At 38.9% G+C, this 26,560-nt stretch overlaps 1 protein-coding gene across 1 annotated transcript in view; it reads left to right on the top strand.

The window, feature by feature from the left end:
• The window catches only part of LOC122175874 (VPS10 domain-containing receptor SorCS1-like), a 268,752-nt gene extending 248,916 nt beyond the window's left edge, over positions 1–19,836 (top strand). Inside the window, exons 23-28 of the mRNA XM_042863898.1 lie at positions 2,143–2,274; positions 11,815–11,914; positions 16,320–16,425; positions 16,584–16,744; positions 18,037–18,155; positions 19,459–19,836. Of these exons, the coding sequence (XP_042719832.1) occupies positions 2,143–2,274; positions 11,815–11,914; positions 16,320–16,425; positions 16,584–16,744; positions 18,037–18,155; positions 19,459–19,515 (675 nt within the window). The 3' untranslated portion in view covers positions 19,516–19,836. The remainder of the gene's footprint in view (positions 1–2,142; positions 2,275–11,814; positions 11,915–16,319; positions 16,426–16,583; positions 16,745–18,036; positions 18,156–19,458) is intronic.
• Positions 19,837–26,560: the final 6,724 nt, after the last annotated feature.

Genomic DNA, 26,560 nt, shown 5'->3' with positions numbered 1-26,560 from the left:
AAAAAAAAAAAAAAAAAAAAAAAAAAAAAAAAAAAAAAAAAACAAACCCAGTTTTCTGAAGCTTGTCCTTTTGGCTTATTTATGTCTGTATCAAGTACTCAAGGTTCCATTTATCTTTAGGATGAATTTTCAAAAGATAAACAACTCAAAAGAAAATCAAGCCATGAAAAAAAAGGATTATAAAAATCACAGTACCAAGGATATATTCCCAAAGCAAAGCAGTGAAAACACAGTCTTTTTGTTGTTTGCATAAGAAAAAACTGATAGCTAATTATCCCCCTTTATATAGCTAAATGATTCACCTTAAATAAGCCTTTGTTCGAAGTTCCTATAGAAATTAAAGTTAAAACCAATAGATTTATCGCAATTAAGTACACTGTATAAAAATAAGTTGAATAACTAAATAATTCAACAGGAAATTATAGCTGTGCTACAGAATTTTTATGAAGTTTTATTTAAGTATTACATTCTTATTAAGGAGTCCTGCGGACTTGGATAAAAATTCTGCATAAGAAATTATAGTTCTCTACTCAAATCTGATCTTCTCTGTGTGTAAGGATAATTTCACATTATCACAAAATATCCTATTTTGTATTACAATCATAATTATTCCTCACATCATTGATTTTTTGAGTTCTGTCTTCTACTTTTGATGAATACAAGAATGAACTGAGTACATCAGACAAAAGCTTCTGGCTAAAAATAATAATAATCATCATCATTCTCAGTCTCAGAAAATGAAGACTTTCCATTAACTGGTAAAGCTGTGTCTTTTTCTTGACAACTTAAAACAACCTGTTAGGCAGGCACAAATAATACAAGCCCTAGCTTCTCAGATGCTTGGTAAGAATGTATGAAACTTTTATGCTGTTATAATTCTTCTTCTAAACCCCCACTAAAAAACAGGAGTAATGAAAGCTCGTGGGTTGTCTTTTTTTTTTTTTTTTTTTGGTATGCAGTGGAAAGTTTCCTTTTTCATAGCTCTACACAGTATTCCCTCTGCTGTCAGCAGTCACATGGGGAGGTGATGGAGAGCTTCAGTTAAAGTTCAGATGTTATCCCATCCTCTGCATTAAGCCTTGGCTCCTGAACCACTCCACAAGTCTTAGGTTTAATTAACATCAGAGCATTTCATGTTCTGCAGACATCCTGTTGTACCCAGCTACCATGGTCTGCCCTTATGTGAGGGTACTTCCCCACCCCTCCAGCTCAAAAATGAATGTAACAATAATTAGCATTTTAAAATCAGAGATTTAAACAACAGGCTGGAGAATCCACAACAAAGAGGCAGAGGAGGAAGATTCAGCAGACTGTGTTTCTCCTCCTTTTGGCCCGTAGAACTTCCTGAAAGCCAACAAACTTGTTTTCTGGAGAAGAACTCTACAATGCACTCTGCAATGTCTTCATAACAGCACCTGAAACCCATACATAGAGATGATCCTAGCAGTGATGACTGTGCAGTGACTAGCAGTGACTGTGGGGTATTTGCTTTCTGAATTTTGGCTAATTTTGCATTGAAGGAATGTTTGGGTCTAAACTAATGGTTTAAGATGTTCAGCCAACAAGATGTTAAATAGTTGCACATTAATACAACATATAACATCTAAATAAATAAATTCCTCATTACCTTGTAGAACTGACCCAGGGTGTGAACTATAAAGAATTTGACTTTTGGGGATTCAAATCTGATTCATGTTCTTATTTTTCCACCTGAGTCTCCAAGAGGATTTTAGGCTCTGTTTTGATTAATCAGATCTTTAGAGTGCAATTCAGCCCACATACCTTTCCTTTTAACAGGCTACTTCTTACTACTGACAAAACAAAAAACCTCAGGGATCAGCTTAGAGTACACAGACAAGTTTAAAACTGCTATGTTCAGATAACATAAGTCGTATGTCAGATTTAGGAATTCCTTTTAGCACATCTGATGATCACTGTTGCCCCAGGACTGTATATTTTACAGCAGAATGAAGTAAAATTATTAATCCCTAATTTTTTTTACTTGCACTGGATTTTTACAAGATTCCCTTCGCAGTACAAGAGGCAACTAACATCACTTCTTTACAGAACTGCAGCACTTTCACAAAGAAATTGTCAGCATTCAATGCCATCCCTGCTGTCCACTAATTGTCTATGTATCAGGCAACAGGTATTTCAAGCAAGCATATTCTGGTCGCAGTGCTCCCTGGCCTGCCCACATCTGCTGAACTCTTCATTTTGCCATATCAAGATGCCACAGGGGAAAATAAAAGAACAGCAGAAGACCTAGAGCAGGTACTGTGTCTGCTCCTCAGGGAAGTATACATTTTTGCATTTGTTTGTGTATATGCGATTTCCAAGTGAAATAATTACTGCCATCAGATTAACTGAGATCTAAACAATGACTGTGTTTGTTCAGTGTCCTCTTCAATTTTTTGGTTGTTTGTTTTTCCACAAAAACCAGCTTTAGATGTGTAATTTAGGATCGGAAACTCATATGGTATCCCTCAGTATAGTGAAATTTGTATGATGAATTTTCTTCCTTGGGAGAGAAAAAGATTCTATTCTACCTCATGAAAATTGGAAGACAGCAGGAAGATTTACTGGATGGTTCCTGCTGAACTACACTGGGGTAACCTCATGAGAAAGAGTTTATGAGATGGTCAAAAAAATCTGAGAAAATGTTGGAGGATAGGGCTGGGTGGTAAACCTGGAAAGACCACAATTTCATTGGCCTTTTAGAACATAGGGAATATGTTAGATTATCCTGCTGGCTATCTTCAAAATTCTGGCAGTGGGGTTGAGCAACTCCAGCATGTTCTGCCAGTATGAAGCTGAAATAAGCTGCAATGAACAAGAAAACTGTATCTACCTGCAATACCCAAAAGGTTCTGCCCATGAGTGGGCAGTGGAGTGGAGTGAGTCACCATGACTGTGACTTAAAAAAATACTTCAAATACTGTGCAGGGCAGAAATCTTGATGCAACTCCCACTTTATTATTAGGCAAAAAGATAATTAGCTCTACATGGAGCACCACTGTGTCTGTCCATAAAGTATGTCAGTGGCCCAAGAGCAGACATACACCCTTGTGGGTGTGAGCTTTATAAGTACAAGAGCAGAAGATGCTACCAGCTCACAAATCTCAGCCATTGCATTACCCAGGAATTCTGAGCACTTTATCATGTCTGCTAGTCTATCTGGTGGCAGAGGTTATTTAGCATTGCTCTTGTATTTTCCCTGGAAACTGTAAATGACTAATACTTGTCATCAGTTCATGTATCACATTATCTTTTTACTCCTCTAGGCTTCAATCCACTAGGTCACCCATATTCTTAAACCTTCTGCTGCTCAGCATTCTTAACAATGTTTTCTTTTTTCTGAGTTTTTTTTTTATATAAGTGTCTTTTCTCTACAATTTTCCCCCACCCATATAATAAACAAAAAAGATGAAGATTAACTGCTCTGTCAAATCTTTCCTCACCTTTCTAATTCACCTCCCTTTTATTTTACGCTATCTCAAATTGACAAGGAAGCCACTCCATGAACTACCAAGTTTACATCTGTCCCAGCTCCCTTCCAACACTCAGCAGCTTACTGTATTCTGCTATTTACTCCCTCTCTAGTTATCTCTCTCCTTTTTCCCACCTGTAAAAATGGTATGTGTGCGACTGTGAAGAAAGGGAGCCCTGACAGTTCTCTCACAACCCTTCAAATTGGACAAGAAGAAATGACATTTTCAATGGGAGTCCCGCAACTTCACTGGCATCCTGCAGGGCCCAAAGAATAACCTTTGAAGAGAGTGAAATTACTTGCCATTTGCAGCCAGCTGTTTTTTTTTTTAATGGAGAAGTATCTTCCCTGCTCCCACCAGGATCATCAGAGTGTAATTTCTTACTGGTCTGAGGCTAATACATTTCCCCCTTTCAGGGGAATTCTAGTAGAAAATGCCATTGTTTTCAATGGGAACTACATAAGAAATGCCCCGAAAGGTTTTTATGCTCTCAGCTCTGAAGCATGTTCTGGTACTGATCCTGTTTTGTCATCCTGTAATTTGGTCTGTAATCCTTCTCTATCCTTTTCTTGAAGTGTTCAGAGAACATTTGCTGAGATTAATACTGACAGCAGATGTTTTTGCTGATGATAGCTAAGGTTGCTTCTTAGGTACTTTATGATGTATAGTTTTCTTTTCTGATAGGAATACAAATCTTTTGTATGCACAAGCAAGCAGCAAGCCATTCAAAGACTAGTATGCAAGTCTGTGTTTGCAGGTGCAGACCCAAAGGAGTTATAGTTCTGGATAACTTTTCTAGTTTGGAAGGGAAACTTCAAATTACACAGGAACCAAACAGAAGTGCTTTGGAAGGGAATGCAAGGGAATAAGGTTTTTACCAAGTACTTATTGCATAAGTTCATTTTTTTTCCCCACACTTTAAGGTCTCTCTGGTCAGACTCTGGGTGGTCTCTAGGTTCCCTCTGAGTTCAGAGGCAGCTATATGTCTACTTGTCCCTTGGGAAACTAGACCTCACTTGCCTCTTGTTAAAGTTTACTAAACGCATAAGCCATGAGCCGTTGGGTACATAAATAGTTGGACTGTCAAAGCATATAAACCAGGCTATAGACTACACAAAACAATAGATTTTTCCATTAGAATGAAACATGTGTGTCTTGTTCTCTTGTTCAAACTATGTGGCACAATGGTAGAAAGCCATTTTTTTTTCCTCAAGTTGATGTATTACTCTAATTCAAGGGTCTCAAAAATTACATTTTCTAAGTGCAGTACTGTAGAGAAAAGTGATAACAGATATAGCTGCTTTAAGGCAGTCTTTAATTACCCAAGAAAGATAAAGGTCACAATCTGTTAAATAAAAATGGCTGCTTACCACCTGCCGAAGATCATGACTGACCAAACACTCCAAAGAAGGTGATCTCTGAGTAGAAATGACTTCCTTTGTGGCAGCCAGCCCTTTAATGAGGTTAGGGAAAGGTGGAGCCTGGCTTCTGGTTGCACAGGTGAATTGCTTCCACTGGTGCTGTTAGGGCTGGCCTTGCCCCTTCTCAGGGTGCTCAATCCCTGGTTCAGGCCATGACTTACATTTCCCATACAAGTACTAATTGGTGTCATATTTCTTCACAGGTTACAGTCACAAAATTGAAATCTGCATTCCAGATACTTCCCACAGGAAAATAAAATCCCTTTAAATTAGTATCCATTCTTGATAGGTGAAAAATGTTATGCATGAGACTAGAAGACACTTTCTCAGTGTACAATATAGGACAATTCTATCTAACACAAATGCAGATTGTGTGATGATCTCAGATTACTTTGTCCACTCTACTTTCTATAATCAATATAAACTTATTCTTCACAGTTTTATAGAAATGAAGAAGTGGTTTCATCCTGTTGAATTCCCAAACATTTTGCACACAACAAAACAATCTTGTATTCATGATCAGAATGCTATAAGTTTGCCTTTTTTTTCCCCCCCCTCTCCTTTTTCCCCCTCTTAAATTACAGGACTGGTTCACCTGCTTTGTTTTCCAGCAGGTGAGACAGAAACCTGCTTAGAAATGGAGAAATAATTGACAGTTATTAAAATGCTGCTGCTTCATGCCCTTGTTGTCACTGCAACGCTTCTAAAATACCTTGCAAAAAGAGCCACTGAAAATAACCATTGGCCAATTGGTCTGGAATGCAATTGTTAAGACTGTCTTTATGGACAGGCTAGGCGAATGTGATGATTACAGAATTCACATATGCTGGATTCAAAAGCATAGAATTTTTCTTCTTCTGTGAAAGGTAGACCTTTAAATAGAAGCATTTTAAGTAATTTTTTTTAGTACTTTTAGCACTAACCCAACTCAAAATGAATGCACAGTAGGAAGAAGAATATTCTACTTAAAATTCAATAGAGGGCAGTGGTACAGACACAATCACTCAGTTGTTTCAGTGTATGTTTTTACTTTGTATGAGGATTCTGAAGGGTTATGTTTATAACTATGCAGGTGTTTTTTTTCCATATTATATAATGCAGACTTTTTGTGAAATACAGGAAGTGTATCTCTTGATAAGTCAAATGTAAGCAGGACATATATGAGAACTCTAAAGAGATATTTTCATATCAAGAAAAGGTTTCCATGTTTTCCTGTTCTCCATTTACCTAGTCTATTCAAATTAACTGTAAAAGCAGAATGTAAACAAGATGCAAGAGCAACTACCTAATGACATTTGAAGCCATTAATCTTATCTCTGAAAAGAGCTATCAGCAATGTAGAAAGCATGATGGAGTCTTTGGCAAATGGCATCACCAACTGGTTAGTTGCCAACGGTGATCAACATATTGCAGCTGTGACCACTATCTGTACCCAACCAAAAAGATGGGAAATGACATAGATGACTGAGTATCAAATAGACAGTGATGAAATAAGAAAGCAAAATACCTCTAACACTATGGAAGCTACTGCCCACAAGTCTGCATGCTTATAATCTTAGGATTTGCTCCTTAAAGCAGCTTTAGGTTTATTTCTGCTTCACTGTATGTGACATATCTTCTATCTTTATTTGTGCTGGGTTCTGAACTCCTTTCTTAGACTTTAATGTTTTAGCATATTTGTTCTTATTACTCTTCTTTCCTCTCATGTAATTCAGATAAGTTAATCACAATAGTATTTTAGCAAGGTGATAATTAAGTGAAAAATTTCAGAGCCTACAGAAAAAGGTGCAAATCAATCCCAGAAATTAAAGTCTCGGAAGAAAAGGAGCAAATATCTAAAGTTTACTAGAAAAAAATTCTCTTCAACATTTGCAGCTTTGCTGCTTGAGGAAAGCCTGGCAACTAAGAAGTAAAGAAAAATGGGAAGAAAAAAGAATAATATGAACATTTTCTTGTTTTTCTCTCTTTAGCTAGCTTTTCTTGATCAGCTGCTTGTGTGTCATAAAATACATTATCTGTATATTTTCTTTATGCCTATAATACTATAACATGAGGGAAGGTACAGCAATAACAGTAGAGTAGCAAAGTCCTATGCTGGAGCAACTGAGGACAAGCACAAATACAGTAGCTGTAGATGCAAAAACAGAGAAATAAAATTTGCTTGCCTCCAAAAAGCCTCAGGCATGCAGGGATTACCATACAGATACCCTTGCTTCCACTGCCAGCCCTCAAATAAGGTCTGGGAAGGGTCGGATCCTGGCTCCACCCCTTCCAGTCACTCAGGTACACTGCATGCACCTGAGCTTCCCTGGATTGGCCCTGCCTTTCCACCAGGTGCTCAATCACTGCTTTGGGCTGTGACTCCACATTCCCGCTACAATGCCATTCAACTAACTTCTGCCACGTGACTATCAGACTTCTCAGCTCCTCATTCTTGCTTAATATGCAGAGCAGACCTGGATTTTCAAAACTCCCAGTCACCTTTGTTTAGCTATAGTGTATACTTGTTCATATTTCTAGGGTCTGTCTAGGTTTGTATCTGCTGATCAGTTCTTGTCCCAGACTAACTACAGACATGTTCTCCACCTTGTGCTCTTATGGTATTTCTCAATACTATGGCAGCCTGATTTTTGCATCTTTCATCAAAGAACCTAAGAAGTTTCTGCTTGACCCAAGTAAGTCAGCGACTTTGGTCTTTTCAGAGCTAAGATAAGAGAGGCTGAGAGGCCTCGTGTGAATTAAATAAGTTTTCTTAGGGTGAGTGGTACAGTTTAATGTAATGTATGTTTGCCCTGACTCCTGTTTCGCTTTTTTACTACCAGTTCAAGTTGCTTCCTACCAATCAATGTGCATAATTCTTTCCTTAGCTGTTTATTGATTTAGCCAATGAATTGAACAGAACTGTGCCACTCATTAGTTGAAATCCTTATACATTATCTTTAAAAATAATCTAGATTCTTAACTGGGACACACTAGCACATTTGAATCACATTCAATTAGTGTAAACCAATTTAAACCAGAGATTTTAAAATATGATAAATAAATGCAAAAGTGCTCTTAGGAGTGATAATTCTGTTTCTTGGTTCACACAGTTCCTTCATAGTCCTAACTTTGACAAAATGCTAAGAGAAGCCAAATTAATTTTTGTTTTGTTCAATTTTTAAATTGGAATCTCTTTTCCTTCACAAATTGTCTGTTATTATTATTCATTATGTGTCCTTTGATGAAAAATGATACATGAAGAATGGTTTCTATTACTGAATTATTTTTGCACATCATGCTTAATTCTGCAAATGAAGCAGATAAAGTCAATGAGGCTCAGTTAAGGACCAAAACTAATTCTGAAAGCTAATTATTTTCACAAGGGAGACTCTTCAAGACTATAAATTAGAAGGTTGCTATTCTAAGATGTTACATCTTGAGCTGAGTTAGTTACATCTGAGTGAGAGAGGAACAGGAATGCTAACCTGCTCCCCAGTTGAACACCTAGCTGTTCAGTTAGTTATGTAGATATTCACTAAATAAATAGGCAAAAGTATTGTGACGTTTCCTTATTTGCTTTTTGAACAAAAATGTTTCCATGGTGCCACTTTAAATGCAGACATCAAGGCAGGCAAAAGGCCCTGTTTTCTGCTGAAACCATCTTATTACTTCAGTAAGCGTGAGATCAGCCTTTGTGAGGAGAATTACTTCAAACATGTTTTGTTCAACACAAATCATGAGAGTCAGAACCACACCTAGGTTAAAGTCTACTCACCTGTGATCCTCTGAGCTAGAAACAGACTTGATAGAATAAGAATGGCATAAATTTTGCTTCTCCAGTCTGAGCGTGTGTCTACACTTCATAGATCCTTCTGAGACTGTGTGAGGACCAGAAACAACATCAGCACCAACTTACTTACTTTCTCTTGAGTACTGTGTCCAATCCCAATGTGAAGCTGGCCTTTTAACTGTGTGCACCTGCTCAAATAATGAATTTTATAAGCCAGATCAAATGGTTTATATTTCAGATTATTTTAGTTGTATGGAAATAAATTTATTATTTGCTCTTCTTTTTCTATATATGTATGTCTCATGGACAATCTTACTTCCCATAGAAAGGAAAATTAAAATATTGTACCAAATGAACAAACATTTTAAAAACATATCCAAATACACTTTTTCTTCCTAGTGTAAGGAAGGCATATGTCTGACTCTTAAAAGATTTTCCAGTGCTTTTTAAGGTCTTGGACTGTTATTCATTTTCAGATTTGTTCAGAATTCATAAAGACCCAATAGAAGTAAAAAGCTGCACTCTGAATTAAGCCCAGGAAATATGTGGTAGACTCTAAGCAGCATGAAGGGTTGCTGCCTGTTTTGACTCTGCATATAGTCCTGTAACACTGACGGCAGAAATGCTGATGACTTAAGGCAGAAATCATCTTTTTCTGAGTTACATTTGTACAATGAGATCCTCATTTACAACAAGGTAACAGTGCAGTACAATGACAATAAACTTCATTTGTGACTGTTTCACTCTTCCTTTATTCATTTTTCTTACAACTTCACTATTACAACTTCTCTTTTTCCTATTAACTCTTACATCATATTACCAGCTGAGAACATTTGTTGGCCTTTGTCTCACACACACAGCCTGCGAACCAGGAGGCTGCCACAGCACCCTGCAGCTATAGCATCCCTGTGGGTGCCACCATTCCATCCTCCTCATCCTGCTGTAGGACTCTTTAGCCAGGCCAGAAGAGGTCTTTTTACACATTTCTACACATCACTGGTGCAAAACAAACTCACTGCCCCTTCTCATGCTGACTTTCTCTAGGTTCTCCTATTCTTCTATTCCTTGCCCAAATTCCTGATGAGGCCTGTAGTAGGTAATAACACTTGCTAGCTGCGTTCTGTTATTCATCACATGTACAGACCTTCCTTTTTAGTTAGATTCCATGTGTCATTATGTACCTGGTTTACAGCATTCCATCTGCATCTGTTGCTCCAGTTTTAGAGATGAAGTGCTCTTTAGTTGTCAGTCTTGGTTATTAATATGCTCAAATTCTTAAAGAGGGATATAATTTGCTTCCCAGGCTTTCTTCACATACAGCACAGCTTTATGTCACCATCCCTGCTGCTCTGAGCTTACCAGATGGCTCTTTGTGAGCAGGTGGTATTTTTTCTTACTGTTGGAAGAAATATATTTACTCATTCTGGCACCCATGGAAAAAAAAAAAAAAAAGTAAACTTTAAAGAGATATATTAAAAATATAAATAAAATGCATGTAAGAGTTATTGCCAAATTGATATTGGACCAAAGGCACCTATTCAAGTGATCAGCAGCCAAAAATGAAGTATAGAAGCCAAGAGAATTGAAAGAACCATTAAGAACATTAAAAAAATAGAAGCAGCAGATAAATCTCATACTGTGATGAATGATAGCCAAGGAACATCTAATCATATCAGGGTAGATTTACTGAAATAGCTCAACCAGACAAAAATGAAGAACATGAAAAGGATGGTTTAAAAAATATTGGAATGTTCTTTTTTTCTGACAATTTTTCATTAATCTTCAAGAAGGAATAAGGAGTTATTTAAAACAAATTAAGTGTTGAGCATTACTGTACAATTCCTCTTTATCTTGGCATGGCTGTAAAAACACAGCATTCTCTGCAATTGCATAAGGGATGCAGGATGGAATTTTTTTGGCATTTTCCAGCCACTTCTCCCTCATACATCCACATGCAAAAGAGTGGGCATCATCCACTGGAAAATTGCTTACTGCTGTAAGAAAAAATGAAACATGAAACATCTAGAGAATCAACATACAGAAGACAAGGAAACTATCAAAAGTATGTCTATGGGTTTCCATTCCTTGATTAATCTATCAGGAATTTTGCTTTTAATAGCAACGTATCTGAAAATTCCTGTACACAATTGAAAATTAAAATAGAGAAAGCAGCTATGTGTGCACGGTATGAGAAACTGATTTTAAAAAGCAGTGTATACCAACAGACTGGACCAAAGCTGGACTTCTGACTCTACAAATACAGGTTCCAGACAGTTTTATCTTAGCAAATGCTCATCTCTTCTGTTGCATCCTTTAGGGTGGAATAACTTGCTTTGTTTTTCTGCTAGAGCTCTTCTTGTTTTCATCACAATTATAGAAAGAAAATTGAGGGAAATAAATGTTCTGTGGGAGTTTTCTTCCATGAAGTAGAGGATAAAAGCACATTCTCTCTGTGAATACCAGAAGAATAGACGTAATGTACATTTTGTGTAAGACAAATACACCTCATATTCAGTCAACAGCATAGACATTATCAGAGCTTCAAACTATTCCTGATATGTTTTTGGAATCAGAGACCAGCTGGCCTGAAACTTAGGGTTGAATGAAATTCAGTTTGTTTCTAGGACTTGAAATTCAGTGCAAGCTGGGTAAGAAACTAAACCCTTCATTTTGATCCAGGTGTGTTGGGAACGTGCTGTAAGAAACTAAAGCTGACCACTTAATATTTTCTTTGTTTTGAGCAGAGGTATGCTAACAATTGAAATGCTTATTTTTGCTATGTACTGATGTGGGATGGTCCTACAGGCACTCCATCTGGTGTAATGTTGTTTTGGGGCTCAATCTCTATTTGCAGCTGGGCTGCTCCTAGAGGAGTGTGAGGGGAGAATTTGTTTGTATCAGTCATTGCTGGCCATCCACATAACACTCTGGACATAGTACATGGGGATGTGTTCAGCCTTCATGAAACATCTTTTTATGAGGTGATAGGAATTTGTATTCAGAAAGTCCAGTGCCTTTGCAAAATCTTTGCTTAGCATATAGCTCCATTTCCTACTCACCTGTTAGCAATATAAGATGACCATAAGGAAAAAAAAAAAAAAAGCATTTCTTATTTTCTTCTAACTTCCAGATTTCAGAAATACTGATCCAGAAACTGAACCAAAACTTCGTCCATTTTGAGTTGAAGCCAGGGGTTCGAGTCCTTGTCCATGCTGCTCATTTAACAGCAGGTGGGTGTCCTCTTTCTTAGTACACACTCACTGTTGATAAGCAAGCAGAACTCAGCGTGTGAGCAGAATTAAAATGCCCACTCCAATCCTCTGTTCTTTGTCACATCAAAAATTATAGTGGCATTTATAAATTTATAAATAATAATTTATAAATAATTTATTTATAAATTTATAATGCCAGCAGTAGACGTATGTACTTTTTGGCTGTCTTTGAAATATTCAACAGCTAAGGAGCACCATGGTATATTCAGCCTGGATCACAGAGTGCAAAGTTCACCAGCAAGTGCTGAACATTTTCTGATAATCTGGTGCAAATGAACAATCACAGCAGCAAAGCACAGTTAAAAAGCTGTTCAGCAGTCTGAAAGAGTCAGTTTACATATGCACATACACACGCTTAGGCAGTTTGCCCTGTAACTAATCCTATCTCAAAATAAACCAGCTTTGAAGTCTTGATATTTAATTACACGTCTCTGCGTATTCTGTATAGAAAACCCTCATTTCACAGTACAGTTCCTATTTAATTATTGTAGGAGATGGGATGTATAAATCCATGCTCAGTATTTTAGGAATTCCTTTTCTGGTGGATTTGCTGGATAAAAATCATAATTCTGATCAACTTCGGCTGCTAACATGCAAATAAAAAGCCTCAATTCACTCATACTAGTGATCTGCTCTACAAAATGCTGTTCGTGGTATGAACAGGTCTGGCCAAGGTGGTGTGAGTCCATGTGCTGCCCTGTCAACAAAAGGGAGGAAAAAGAGACTTTAAAAAGAAGTGTGGTATGACTGCATTTACATCCTCCTAGAAGAAAGCCTTGGTGTTAGCAATACTTCGTGTTTTCTAAGCAGAACTTGCTAATATCTGTGCTGGGAATATTGCTGCCTGTTTCTTCTTTCCTCTAGATGTGGAACATATGAGCGATGTTAGCTTTTAGACAAGTTAGAACCAAAGGCATAGAAAAGCAAAGATATAGCACAGCTGATTAATCTGTTAAGAATATAATAATAATAAAAATAATAATAAACAAAAAAACATCTTGGACAGTCAGTTTGACTGTTCTCTATTTTGTAGATTGTAAAAAAATGTTCATAGACATATGACATAAGAATTGTATAACTCTAATAACTCTATGTTTAAGATTTAAATCTGTATGCATTTTTTGGCCAATGAAGCAATCCTTGTCCTGAATGTTCTACACTGGCCAGTGATACAATATGTTCTTTCAGAAAATGCTCAGTGTTCATCTTGGAATTCCAGGAAAACTGTCTGAAAGTATCTGAATGTGAGCTTGCAACATGGAGTTACCTGAAATTGCTCACTGTTTTTGTAATTTGTTCCTGTGTGTTTACTCTGCTTGTGCACATTGCTGTTTTGCTTTTTGACTGATGTTCATTAAAGTCAGGATCAAATCCCACATCAGCATTTAGAAATGACTCATCTAGCCCTGAAGATCCTATAAGCCTTTTCTAATAAATTGTAGTTGGAAAGAATTGCCTCAGATATACGTGGTTAAGGCTCCTCTTTACCTTCTGCTACTGCAGGGACATACTGCATTTCATGCAGTGGAAACATGATGCTTAAAATCATGTCTCCAGCCTCATCTTTCATACAGGGTGAATCTCATCCATTTGAATTTAATCCAAATTTTGTGCTGTGTGTAGGAGCCTTCTGCACCTCCTTGGAGAGGAATCTGGGATATCTCTGCTTGAGTGTGCAGAGTTGCCTAAAAGCTGGGCAGCTCCAGTCCAAAGCCAGTTAGCACAGGTACTGACAGCTTTTCTCCTGGGCTACAAAGCCTTGTGTTCTGCCCTGTATGAACCAAAAGGCAGGGTCTATAGTGTGGCACACTGCTCTACTGTGTAACAGAGACTGCTCAGTTTAGATGTGCTGCATAAATATAGGATCTTTGTGCTTGCTGAAAATGTATATCTTTATGTTTATGCACACACCAGGAATGAATACTTTTTGTCTGTAATAGATGCATACAGTCATTTGTGCTGTCAGGTAGGTTTTGTTTTCTTCCCTTCTAAGCTATCAGTGAGATGTGAGTGATTGCTGTAACAATTCACAATGTCCTATAAGGAATGTCAAAGGATTTTGTCTCTTGCAGAAATATGATTCAGCAAGAATGCAAAATAAGCCTGGATTGCCAAATTAGATATTAAAAAGCCCAAAGAGCAGCTACTGTAGAGTCTTTGAGGGAATATTGTCCCTTATCATGTTGCTGATGTCATGGTTCAACTTCCTAAGTAAAAAGCCCACTTTTGTGACATCAAAACTGGGGAATAGATTAGAATTTGACAAAACGCCAAAAAAGAGATTTGCTTTGCTGCTGAAAGCTCTTGTTTGCACTGTTAAGGAAGAAGAATTCTGCTTTTGAAATTCAAGCTTTTAAAAAAACTAAGATAAAGCGGGGTTCAAGCAAGGCAGGACCGGAACAGAAGCAGTCCCTGGGAAACACAACCCAGGGGGATTCACATGGCTGAGAGATGCAGCTCTGGACTGTAGAATCCTATTTCCAGTTTTACTTTGTGTTGGAATCCTGACAATTATGGGTTCTGTGTGGATTGAACCCCACAGCTCATCAAGTGTTTTTGTAAGTGCATGTGTACATATGTGTATTATGGAATCATATAATCGTAGGATAGCTTGAGTTGGAAGGGACCCAGAAGGAACATGGAGTGCAATTCCTGGCTCTTCACAGGGCCACTCAATAATCAGACCACATGTCTGAGAGCATTGTCCAGACAAACTTGTATGTAAATGCATCCCCGTTTCTCAGTGCACACATGTTGCTCCTTGTGTGTGTACCTGGTCATACACAGCAGAAATCTCAGCATCAGAGAAGCTGCAGAGAACAAAAGTGCAAATATCTAAATTAATTTGGTTTGGACATTCAAGCAGAATGTGCAGAAATGAGCCTCTTTGTGCATGTTGCATTTAAACACATGCCTTCCAAGGGACACAGAAGAATGACAGGCGTTGGGCTCAGCACGTTTCACGCCTCTGTGTTCTTTGTTCAGGCCACACTGGAGGAAGGATTAATTCATGGCAATTCTGGACAACAGATTGCAATCCATTCATCTCGTTCATTTCTGCCTCTCATGAAAAAAAATTAAAACAATGTCCCCAGCTCAGTGAACAACAACCCCAGTTCTAAGGAAGAATAAAATGTGCCAGCATTCCTCACAAAGCAGTTCAATGGTTGTTTATGGCAAGGTTCTGAGTGCAAGATTAGAACAAGAAGATTGAGTGGCGCTGGAATCAGTCAGAGAGCCACTTCACCATTCTACAGAACTGCAGTGAGCCACACAGTAGAAACACACACACAGTTCAGATGTATGAAGGATTCATAGCAATAGATGCCTCAGCTTCCTGAGCACAGCCTGCAGGATGCAGGAGGTTTTTCCACTTCTGATAAAATCTGGTTCATAGGCTGGGTATGATTGCTGAAAGCTTGCGTATGTGCAACACTGCTGCTGGAGTCTTTCTGTTTGTGTGTGTTATTTGAGCGATAGAAACTGCCTCTTTTTAATATTGTTTACTTTGTATTTCTGGGAAAGCACACTTCTGGATGTTTTGTGTGGCCTTATTTTGCAAGGGGCTATGAAAAGGTGCTGCAAAACTCTAAAGAGAAGCACTGGGAGACTTCTCGTTTGATTAAGAATTTTTATTTTCTATTTCTTTTTCTTGAACCTTTGCACTTCCTTGCAAAGATGACTTGTGGGAGAGAGAACAGGGCATGAGAGAAAGAGAGAAGTGTTCCAAGGAATAGGAAAGGGATAGACAAAGAAACTGAATATGTCAGAGGTGTGAGAAGAGCTTGCCATGGTAAGGCTTGGATGCTGAGGCAATGTTTGTGAAGGGCACCAGCCTCCTGATTGTGAAGAAAGAGGATTGAGCAGAGAGCAATACATTTGGTACTGGGACACTTGCTTCAGAAAAATCCAGTAACCAGTTGCTCATTATTCAGCAGGCATTGAGAGCTACCCAGACTAGCTCCAGGCAAAATAGAAAGTCAACATGACAAGGTAACCCATGGGTAGCTCCAGAATCCTTCAGAAAGTCTGGGTTTGGTACTCTAGTGACCTCATTTGCAACTACCTTCAGTAACTGCCTGCAACATAAGAGGGTATTTTTCAGACTTTATTCTATAAAGTGCCAGAGAGAAGAGGCCTCTAAAGAGAAAGCTATGGTGCCTTTAGGGCTTAGACTGAGTACAACACCTAGTCTGAACCCAGGTTTCTTCCCAGCTGTATTGGAAAGAGAAAGGAGCCCTGAAGACAGGTGGACAGATGAGATGCTTATAAATGCCATAGGAGAGAATTAAGTACATTTTTGGAGAGAGAACTTTTCCCTCCAGGCTGGAGGTGACTCTAACCTTATCTCCCTCTCTTGCAGCTCCCCTGGTGGACCTCACTCCCAGTCACAGTGGTTCAGCAATGTTGATGCTCCTCTCTGTCGTTTTCGTGGGACTAGCTGTGTTTGTAATCTACAAATTCAAAAGGTATGACCTTCCCTGGGCCATCTGTTTCTCCCCACTGCTGCCGGGGATTTATTTGCTGGGCTTCCCTTTTCACAGTGATTTGTTTCTTGGTTTGCAAAAGCTAATGCTACATCATCTGCCAGAGTACCCCCCAATGATGGTTTTTGTTAATGTTTTAGGAAGATTCCTGGCCTTAATATATATGCACAGATGCAGAATGAAAAAGATCAAGAGATGGTCAGTCCAGTCAGTCAGAGGGAAAGCATACCTAATGTCCCTCAAAGTGAGCTGATGAGCCCTGAACAACTAGTAGATGAGAAGTTGGATGTCCAGCCCATAGGTAAATAACTTGCAGCAACCCGCAGTTGGTCAGACTCTGACTGATAATTGGCTAACCCTTTTCTCAGTCTTCCCCTTTCCCATCTCCCTGCACACTCCTCCCGCCATCCTCTTCTGCTGCAGTGTTAGCTTTGCTACAGGAAACCTTGCTAACTCTCCCCTCTCCCTCACTGCCCTGTGAAAGGGAGAGAAACAACTTTAGGCTTTTTCCCTCTCCTAGTTGCTGTGTAGATCCTCTTCCCTTCTCAAAAACCCTGCTGCACTTAACTTGCGCTATAAGGCAATTTAATTTATTTTGCTGGGGCTGATGTTGTTATGGGGCTACAACTCACACCCGAGTCCTGTCCAGGAGAACTTCAGCCACCCTCACCTGGAGCATGGAGGTGAGCAGGTGATTCGGTAAGTCAAATCTAAAAGTTAAGTATTCGTTCACGTTTTCACTGCTGTGGCCTGTGTGATTCTCAGGGAAATAGAGCACAACCTGGGATCTCAGCACTGGGCTACTGGGTTTTCCCTCAGGCTGATTGCTCCCACATGATTCTGGTTGAAAAATTAACATTAGGATTTAAAGTGAACAGTACTGAGGTGATCATGCTGTGTTCAGTCACCCATTTGCTCATGCTTACGTTATCACATTATTCTGAATAAAGTGTTGGGATGAAGCAGGAAGGTTTCATTCTGGGGGTATATTCTTCTAAAGCCAAAATTGCTTAGGAATTGCTTGGGCATTGTTCAGCTTCATTTGTAAGGGGAAAGCTCTGCAGGCCCAGACCACGGGAACAGTACAGGACTCCAGCAAATAAGAACACAGATCTGCTTTAGATGAATTACTCATAAAATGTACAGTTCTTCTTACTGAGATAGAACTGATGCATAGTCATAACTAAGATATTTTATTTTCACAATTTCATCCACTTAACCAAGTGTTAGATCCCACCCAAGGAAGACCCAAAATTGTGTGGGAGTTTGCTAAAGCAGGTTTGATGTTTTAGCTACCATGGAGAGACAGAAAGGGGAAGGGCAATTAAAAGAGGAAATATGATGTGCTAAGATTATGGCCTGTGAAACATCTTGGGAGGAAAAAGAAGAAAATCTCTTGATGAAATTGATGTCTAAATTGGAAGCTCCAGTGCAATCAGTAGTGATCTCTTGTCACACATTCACCAAGAGGAGATCTGGTAGCTATTAAAAGCTTTTTAGCAGCTATCCATCAGCAGACCTGGATATCCCTGCTTAGCAGTACACAGGATGGAGTGAGGGAACCAACCTTCCCATGTGGTGTTCCCCATACAGAGCAACCTCAGGCCACAGTCCAGAACCCAAGGAAAGGAAATGCAGCCAAGGTAGTCTGGACAGAGGACTTCCAAAAGGCTTGTGGATCACCAAGAGGTTTCAAGCAAAGACCCGGAGCGGTGGGTCCTAAATTTTAACAATTATTCTTTCTTTCTTTTTTTTTTTTTTTTTCTCCCCCTCTGTTTTTATCCTGGAAGCTCCAAAATTGGTCTAAGTTGCTAAGGGAGAAACACCCAATTTCAGGCCAGGAACCCAGTTCCCAGAGTTAGTTGAGCTTTTAGATTCCTCTTTCTAAAGGAATGTAATGATGATGATTTCCACTGTTGGCAGAGAGTAGCAAACGTTTTCAGAGGTCATTCAGACTGAAGAGACAACAGTCAGCCAGCCACTAGCTCTACTCTTGCTGATGTTGGGAATTAATCTCTTGAAGCCTTTGGGATTACAGAACTCAAAAGCCAATTTGGGGGTTTGGTTTTCATTTGGTACAACTGTAGCATTTTTGGCTTTCTACAATAGCTAGCATTCTGTGGATTTCAGAGCTGTGCCCTGCACTGCTGATCACTGTATTGAACCAGAAATTGGCCTTTTATTCCTCCTTGGGTTTCACCTGTAACTACAATAGTAAGCACAAAAGGGACAGATAGTCTCAATTCTCCATCAAAAGAAATCCTTCCAACAAACTTCTTAGGAGTGTTTTTTCCCCTTCTGGCAGTAGGACAAATGTGGAAACTAAATCAGAGATCACTGACAAAATGAGAAGGTCTGGACATAGATGTGAATAGAATAAAGTGCAAAGGCTCTTTACACTTGTATACAATCACTTCATGTGTTTTTGTAAATCAGCAATTTCTTTTTTAATGAGTTTTCCTTCTTTTGGGAAAACCAAACAATACTGCAATTGGGTGTTTCTCTTTCATATGCTTGTTCAGAAGCTAGTTTTTTTTCCAACTCGTTTGACTAACGTTCAGACACCCTTCCTTGGAGGAATGTAAATGAACATCCCTGGATCATTTAATTTTCTCTCCAAACACTGGCAGCAAAAAACACAGTTCCTATTTTCTGGGTGTGAGTAGTTTAGGCTCTTCTTTTGCAAAGGCAAAGCTTAAGGTTATTTATGAAATTTCTAATACCTTCTAATTGCAAATGAGTTATGCTTTTCCACTGAGGACCTCAGCCCCTCCTTCCCTCCACCTCTCTGCTCTGGCCACTCCCTCTTCTATTCTACATGGGTGAATCATCTTCATTAGCAAAAGAACAGTACATCACCTTCAGTGTTTTGAATGACGAGAAAACATTTGTGAGAAGAACGTATCAGTCTGGAGCTGTTCAATCCCAAAGGCCAGCAAGGTTTCACCTTCAGACATCTTCAACAAAACACAATAATTATTTGCTGACTCTTATGTTGTTCTCTCTTTGCCACAGGAAGTATTTCCACAGCTGCTGAGCCCCAGAGCACAAAAGAAATCCCTACCTATGTAAATGGTTGAATTGAGGACATCGATATATATCTATATTGGAGAAAAAAAAGAGAACTCATTGCATTTGGACTTTTTAATTCTTCAGATGACAAAGGGTTTTTAGCTTTAAGCCTGTGCATGTGGACATTATACTGAGACCATAGCAGAACTGCATTGTACAGGTGTTCAATTTTAGTGGGGGGTGGGGGTGGGGGGAGGAACTGATATCACTATTCACCCCTGAAGCCCTTCCCGTCACTCCTCCACTCTCTTTTCTTCTGATCTGTCTCTAATTTGTAGAAAATTCATAATATAGGCCAAGAATATGCATGGGGGTCTCTTCTTTAGGGAGATGGGTGGGCTGAGATGTGGGGGGAGAAGGGTTGGGGAGGTGGGAGGGAGCGTCTAGGGTTCTTGGCTTTAGATTTAACTGCTCAATTTTAGCACTTTGAGGCCGTGGGAGGGCTAGCCGCCCCAGCAGACTTTCATAGGACACAAGAGAAATCACACTGGAGTTTAAAGGCACTGAAAATCTTGGGTCAGTCTGGTTTATGTCTTAATTTGAACTTTGCCCTTCATTTCTCTAGCTGCAGCTGCTGCCTGCGCCCCACAGTTGCACAGAAACTGAGTATGAGCTCAGGCAATCCCAACCGCAAAGCCAGGCTCCTCCTTATTAAACAGCTTTTTAGCCTACTCACACCAAGGCACCCCTTTGAGAGCACTGTTTGGAAATAACTTTCTGCCTCCCAACCTTGGGCTGAACAGAACTAGGATGCATTGCAGGCAGGGAGGTCTGTATTGCCAGCATGAACTTACACTGCATTTTGTACCAGCCTTACAACTTAAATTTTGACTAAGATAAAGCCTAGTAACACCCTCAACCGCTTTTATTGTTGATCTTGGAAGTTGCCTGCAGAAGTCCAGGAGATCTCTACCTTTTGGGAGTCACCCCAAGGCCTGCCATTTATCTGAAAGACACTTTGTCTACATAACAGGGAACAGTCTGTTTGCAGTTTCTCATGCCTTTCCTGGAAAACCCATTTGTTTTCTGCAAACTACTGTTGTTTGAGGTGGAAAAGGGGAGAGCAAAGCTGGATTTGGCTTGAGCATGTTCCCATACATTTTGAGCCCTAGCACCGCAGGACAGTTGTTGTACAAGTTCTTACCACTAATATAAGTGGTGCCTTACATTGCAACTGGAAATGTGACTTCAGGACCCATGCATGTTGGCTACAAAAAAGAACAGGGAAAGCACACTTAGCACACCTCAAACAAGACCACAGCACCAGGTATCTGGCTGAAGCCTATCCCATAATCATCACAATTGCTGATTTACAACACCACTCAGGTAAACTCAGAAATAAGATTTTGGCTCGAAGCGCAAAGAAAGAAATACAGTTGCCAACATACATTTATTAGCTATGCTAGGTGAAAGCCAGTGCCACCTGGTTCATAATTGGTGTAGCATGATTAGGATGCAACCTGATTCTTGATATGAATGTGTTTTGTTCAGTAGATGTTGCTCAAGGCAATCTTTGTCAAATATGGGGAAAAGGGACATTCTTGGCATTGACTGGGGTCCTGGAGCTGGGGAGGGATGACTTTGAATTTCTCTGTCACAAATTGGATATCAATACCACTCAACCTACTAGCTGGCAAATAAATAAATAAAAAGTTATACCAAATGTAAGAGCACCCATCAGACCCACAGTAGGCAAAGGATGATCACAGTTGGAAGTTCTCTGCCACTTTCTGCAGTCTCTCTCAAACAGCTAAAAACACAGCAATTTGTATGGCTTTGCTATTGTGTTTGCAACTACAGCTTTAAGAAAGATGGGAAAGTTTTGGTAGCAACTGTATAATATTCCCCAGTGAAGTCCAACATTAGCCAACTTATTTTTATAGTAAGCCAATCAAAAAGTTTTCTTATAGTGTTGGAACTATTTCTAATTTTAAAATTACTTTTTTTTGATGTATTTTTTCATCTTCTTTTTCCCTTTCGTTAAATACAATGTAGCGTAATGTATAATTGCTATCGTTTATTGCTTTTACAGTCATATTTATTAAACAGATTATGTCTCTAAATGAAGACCTGTGTTTCTGTTGCTCATTTTAATTATCTCTCCTAGACTGAGATCACTAATGTTAAATTAATGTTAAATAATGTTAAAACAGTAGGAAAACCTTTGAAAATAAAGGGATGGAAGTTAGAGAGGGCGGATAAAGTGTGCTTCTGAAAAAATGCTATACTTACAAGCCAAGATTAAGATAACTTTTTTAGCCTTCAGGCAAAGTGCTTTATAAGTGAAACTTGGTACTCTTACTTACGTTCTGCAGGTGGAGAAACTGTGAGATGCAGAGAGAGAATGCTGTTTCTCTGGTTTCCTAAGAGGCAGTGGATTGAGCTCTTTGGAGCTCCAGCTCCATTCTTTGCCTATGGTTATCTTTGCCTATACACAGTTACTGTTAAAGGTTCCTTTAAAATATGTTTTTGAGTAGCCTTTTGCCAACATTGCTGAAGGAAGTTTTTTGGGTATTGCCATTACTAATTCATCACGTTTTGCACATGAAAGCAATGAAACATAGGAGATTTCAGTCATCTTGCCAGGTAACAGGGAGAGCATGTTGCTGTGAAAAACACATGCTGCTCTACTTTTCAAGCTGGGTTGAAAGCACCAGATTGTTTGCAGGCCTCCCCACCACAAAAGCCATGATATTGCACGGTAAGTACAGAAGTGCTGAGTTTGCTTACTGGAGGAGCATTTCCCATCCTGGTAAACACCCAGTATAATTACTAGTCTGAAATTGTGAAGCAGACTCCAGCATTTCTTTACCTTCCATTCAGGGTTGATGAACAGCTGGTGCAGTGATGTCCATTGTGCAGGTGACTTGAGAAGCACATGTAGATGTAATCTGCTTTTATAGTTCATGTGCTCACCTGAATTAGGGGGCATCTGCTGTGACCAAATACTAAATAGTAAGAGTGCATGCACCTGTAAAGCATATTCAGATGATTCTCTTCAGCTTGTATGCGTCCTGAGGCAGAGACTGATTGATACATGTTGTTTTCTGGTTTGTATAACAGTAACAGCAATGCACTGCTAACCTCTGAACACAGGTAATAAACAAAGAATATACTTAGAATACCCAACATGGATACTGAATGTGAATTCTCCCTCAGTAACAGTATACCTTAAGAGATTTTAAAAAAACTTATTGTCCTTTAACAGAAAAAGCAAGGAGTTAAAATATCATTTAAAAACTCAACATCTTTTCCTACATCATCTTAACTGCCAGGACAGAGACATATGGATGGGACAGATTTATTGGATTCAGAAGGATTCATACTTCTCCATCTACTAAGATGCTGGACTGCCTTTCCTTGAAATCAGCAGATGTTAGTGGTCAAATACTTTTGATGTTCTAGTCTTCAAACAATACTAATATATGACTACATTTAATTGCTTATATTTTGCTGGAAAGCAAGACTTTCTTCAGAAAGAGAACTTTCTGAAATGCTTATGCAAATGAAAGCAGGACCCTAAATGAACCTATTCTTAGTCCTGCCAATTTCTGCTGAGATTTTCTGACAACTGCATTTAGTCTTGTACCTACAGCTGATAACAAGGGATTAGTATTTTATCTGTGTGCTGTCATCTTGCATTGAATGCATGGAAAGTTTCCTTGCCACATTACATCTCTTAAGTACATTTGGTGTTTTGAGTGCTACCCTTGGTTGCAGAGCTACCATCTTCATGCTGTTAAAAAAAGGTTTCTCCTCTTTTAGTTAATGAGATGCAATCTTTGCATCTCATTGAAACAGAATAGTAAAGGCTGAGAATAAATAATACTTGAGTTTAGAATAGCACCATTTAGATTAGAATATTGTTATGATCCTGGCCCAGACAAAAAGACTGAAGTCAAACTGTTTTCTTATTGATAAGATCAGAGTGCTATCATGCACTGAGTCATCAGCCTAAGAGATGTATTTCATCTACAGTTTTAACTTTAGCTTTTTCTTTTTCCTTATTTCCTACAGGGGAATATGGTTATCTATTTCCATTCACTATGCTGAAAGCAGGACAGAGAGGAAATCTGTGTTGTAATGCATTTCTTAGTGTGAGAATTTCAAGATGTCTTCCTTGTTATCTGCAGTGTGGTGCAGCGTACAGACATCCTAGTTCTAGGTGCTATACACACAGACAGTGAATTGAATAAAATGAAGAAAAATGAAGAAAATGGGAATGTTTTTTCTCAGCACTTCTGCATTTGAGTCTTAAACTGTAATCCTGAGTTATTCTGACAAAGTGGATCTTAATCAGACATTAAAGAACTCACCATTGTGTGTGAGAGCTCAGAATGAGATGGGACAGACCAACTTCTAAATACCCTAACACAACACAGGGGTAATACCTTGATTCCTAGGAACTGCAGAGACTCAGAGGATACCAGCCAGTCTTCCAGGGCAAGAGCTCCAGGCTGTTCTGTCTGTCAAAAGGCTTTCTTGCTTCTGGGGTAAGTCTGAGGGATTTGAAGATTGTGCTAATTTATGCTGTTTTCCCTAGAAACGTTACAAAGTTTTGTTAGCAGAGAGAGTAGTGTGACTAAAATACATCCCTGTCTACCCATGACTTTTAAGTACTTAGAGAACAGGTAATCGCTAAGGTCCATATAACGACCTTCCACAAAGGTATAGTAGCCCAACTGTATGTCTGCAAAGCAGGAGCCAGACAACTGTTGGGTAACCTCAGCTTCTCTGAGGCTGTAGTAAACCAGACATTATGGACACAAATATCTCTAGCCGGTATGCCATTTATACTGTGCTTCATAATTGAATTAAAAGTATACAAAGAAAGATCCCAACTAGAATCATTACATGTGAGGTTCTGTATCCACCTCACTGTAAAGAAAGGAAGCTACAATTCCAAAGCTTTGTAGGTTTTGTACTTTACAACAGAGAAGGCTTGAGAGACAAAAATGGAAGAAAAAGAATGAAGAAGCAAAGCTGTTGAGGAGAGTGTTACAACTCCTTACCTTTGGTACAACGTAGATGCAAGAGAAAAGCCTTGCTTTTGGTAACAAAACCCTCCTCCAGCCTTCCGTGGACAAAGCTGGTTCTAACAGTGCTTCTGGGACTGCCTGGCAAATAAGTGCTCCCCAGCACACAGCACGGGCCATTCGCCCCATGCCCTGTGCCATGCATCGCACAGGGACAGCTGCAGGGTAGAGCTCTGAAACGCAGATTGAACTGACAGCTGTCTTGGCCCTTGCTGCAGAAGGTGAATAATACATGTACATGAAATACAGTGTAACAAAGAGCTTTAAGAGAGAAACCTTTCGGTTCCTAACCCCCTCTGCATAGGAGGATCATCCTTATTCTGCCACTGAAGAGTAACACCAGACTGAATTCACATCTCTTTTCTCCAGGTACAACACAAATCCTTTTCTAGGCTCTGCTGCAGAGCCACGGGACAGGGGTAACTAACCTCTGAGACACTGATTTCTTGAGTAAAACCTGGACTCGGCCATTCAAGGAATAGGTTTTCCCATGCTGCTGTGCTGGCCTGTATAAATAGAAGTCTTTTCCACTACAGACGAACTTGCAAAGAGACTCACTTGGATAATTATCTATGTTCCATTAATGACTAGAAATCTCGACAAGCTTAACTGTCACAAGCTGAAGGACAACACATATCCGAATGATTTACTGCAAATTTTCAAAGCTCCAGAAAGCAGTTTCAGTCTGATGATTTGACTCTGTAAAACACTTCTTCATGGGCAAGAGAAAGGACCTTCCAGCACTCAAAGACTTTTTTTCTCACCTGAAGTCCTAAAACACATCAGTCTGGATATTAATCACCATTTACATTTAGCCAGACCCAAATCAAAGTTAGAGCCACCATGCCCATCTGACCTTCCTTAAATAATAAATAATAAAATCTTCCTTTTTTTACAGAAAGGTTTAAGGATGAACTCTTCTATGGAAAATTCAGGTAACCTTCAATGGAGATAACACTTAGGATCTATTGCTGAAACCCCTTGGTGAATGTTACAATACAGTAGGAATACATTCAACAGCTCTTAACAACAATGAAATTATGATCCCTCTTCAGCAATTTACTTTGTTTTCATGTTAATTTAAACATTTTTAATTAAATTATTATTTTCCTTATAATTATTGCACCTTTTTCTTACTGTATTTCTGATTTCAGAGAGAGGAAATTTACCTTCAGCCTGTAGTTAAACTTTTCCTTCATCTACATAATACTTCCCCTATTTATCCTTCTAAACTGAGATGACAACACAGAACAATAATAATAGTAATAGTACACAACGAAACCAACATTATTATTCTGTTGATTCACTCAAACAAAATTCTAGAAACAGATCAATGAATCCCTTTTGAAATCCTAATTATAGCAAGATATCAAGGTGTATTTTTCCAGGAAAAAGAAAAAAAAAAAAAAAAGAAAAAAAAAGGCTCAACTCTTAAGAAACCAAGAGGAGAAATAAGATGGCAGCTATTTCTAGCTCTGTAACTAAATTCAACTTTCAGATCTTTCTACCTTTTCCTTTGTATTAGTGAAAAATCATGCACAAATTAAATGAGAAAGAAGCTAGGCCTTGACCACCTAGGGAAATAGTAACTAACAAAAAGCTCTTTCCTCTGCATTTTCCTTTTCACCAGTTGATGCCTGAAAGAACATTAACATCATGTCTACAAAGTCTTCACCAGCTATCTGCAGACACCTGCTAGTGGGATTAATTGGATGCTAGCTAGCCTTTGATTTTGGCATCTTTGAATATTTGGGTGCTTTTCCAATGGACAGAAAAATGTACATTGAAAAGGAGACTTCTAGAAGGATACAGAGAACCTCATGTGTGCATTCTAACCATATTTTCAAAGAACTAAAAAGGCTTTCTCTTTCCTGAAGAACAGGTGAAGTTAAAAGATTTGTTACAAGCCAATGTATGAGAGACCATCAGAGTTGTCAAAGCCTACTGCCATATGGAATTTGGCAGCAAACAAGAATGATGAAAGCATTTACCTTGCATGTTGTTCCACT

Source organism: Lagopus leucura, unplaced genomic scaffold, assembly GCF_019238085.1.
Source record: "Lagopus leucura isolate 7727_CA_CO unplaced genomic scaffold, USGS_WTPT01 Super-Scaffold_741, whole genome shotgun sequence".
In the NCBI taxonomy this organism is placed as follows: Eukaryota; Metazoa; Chordata; class Aves; order Galliformes; family Phasianidae; genus Lagopus; species Lagopus leucura.
Note: the sequence above shows the minus strand (reverse complement) of the source record. Positions and strands in the feature narration are given on the sequence as shown.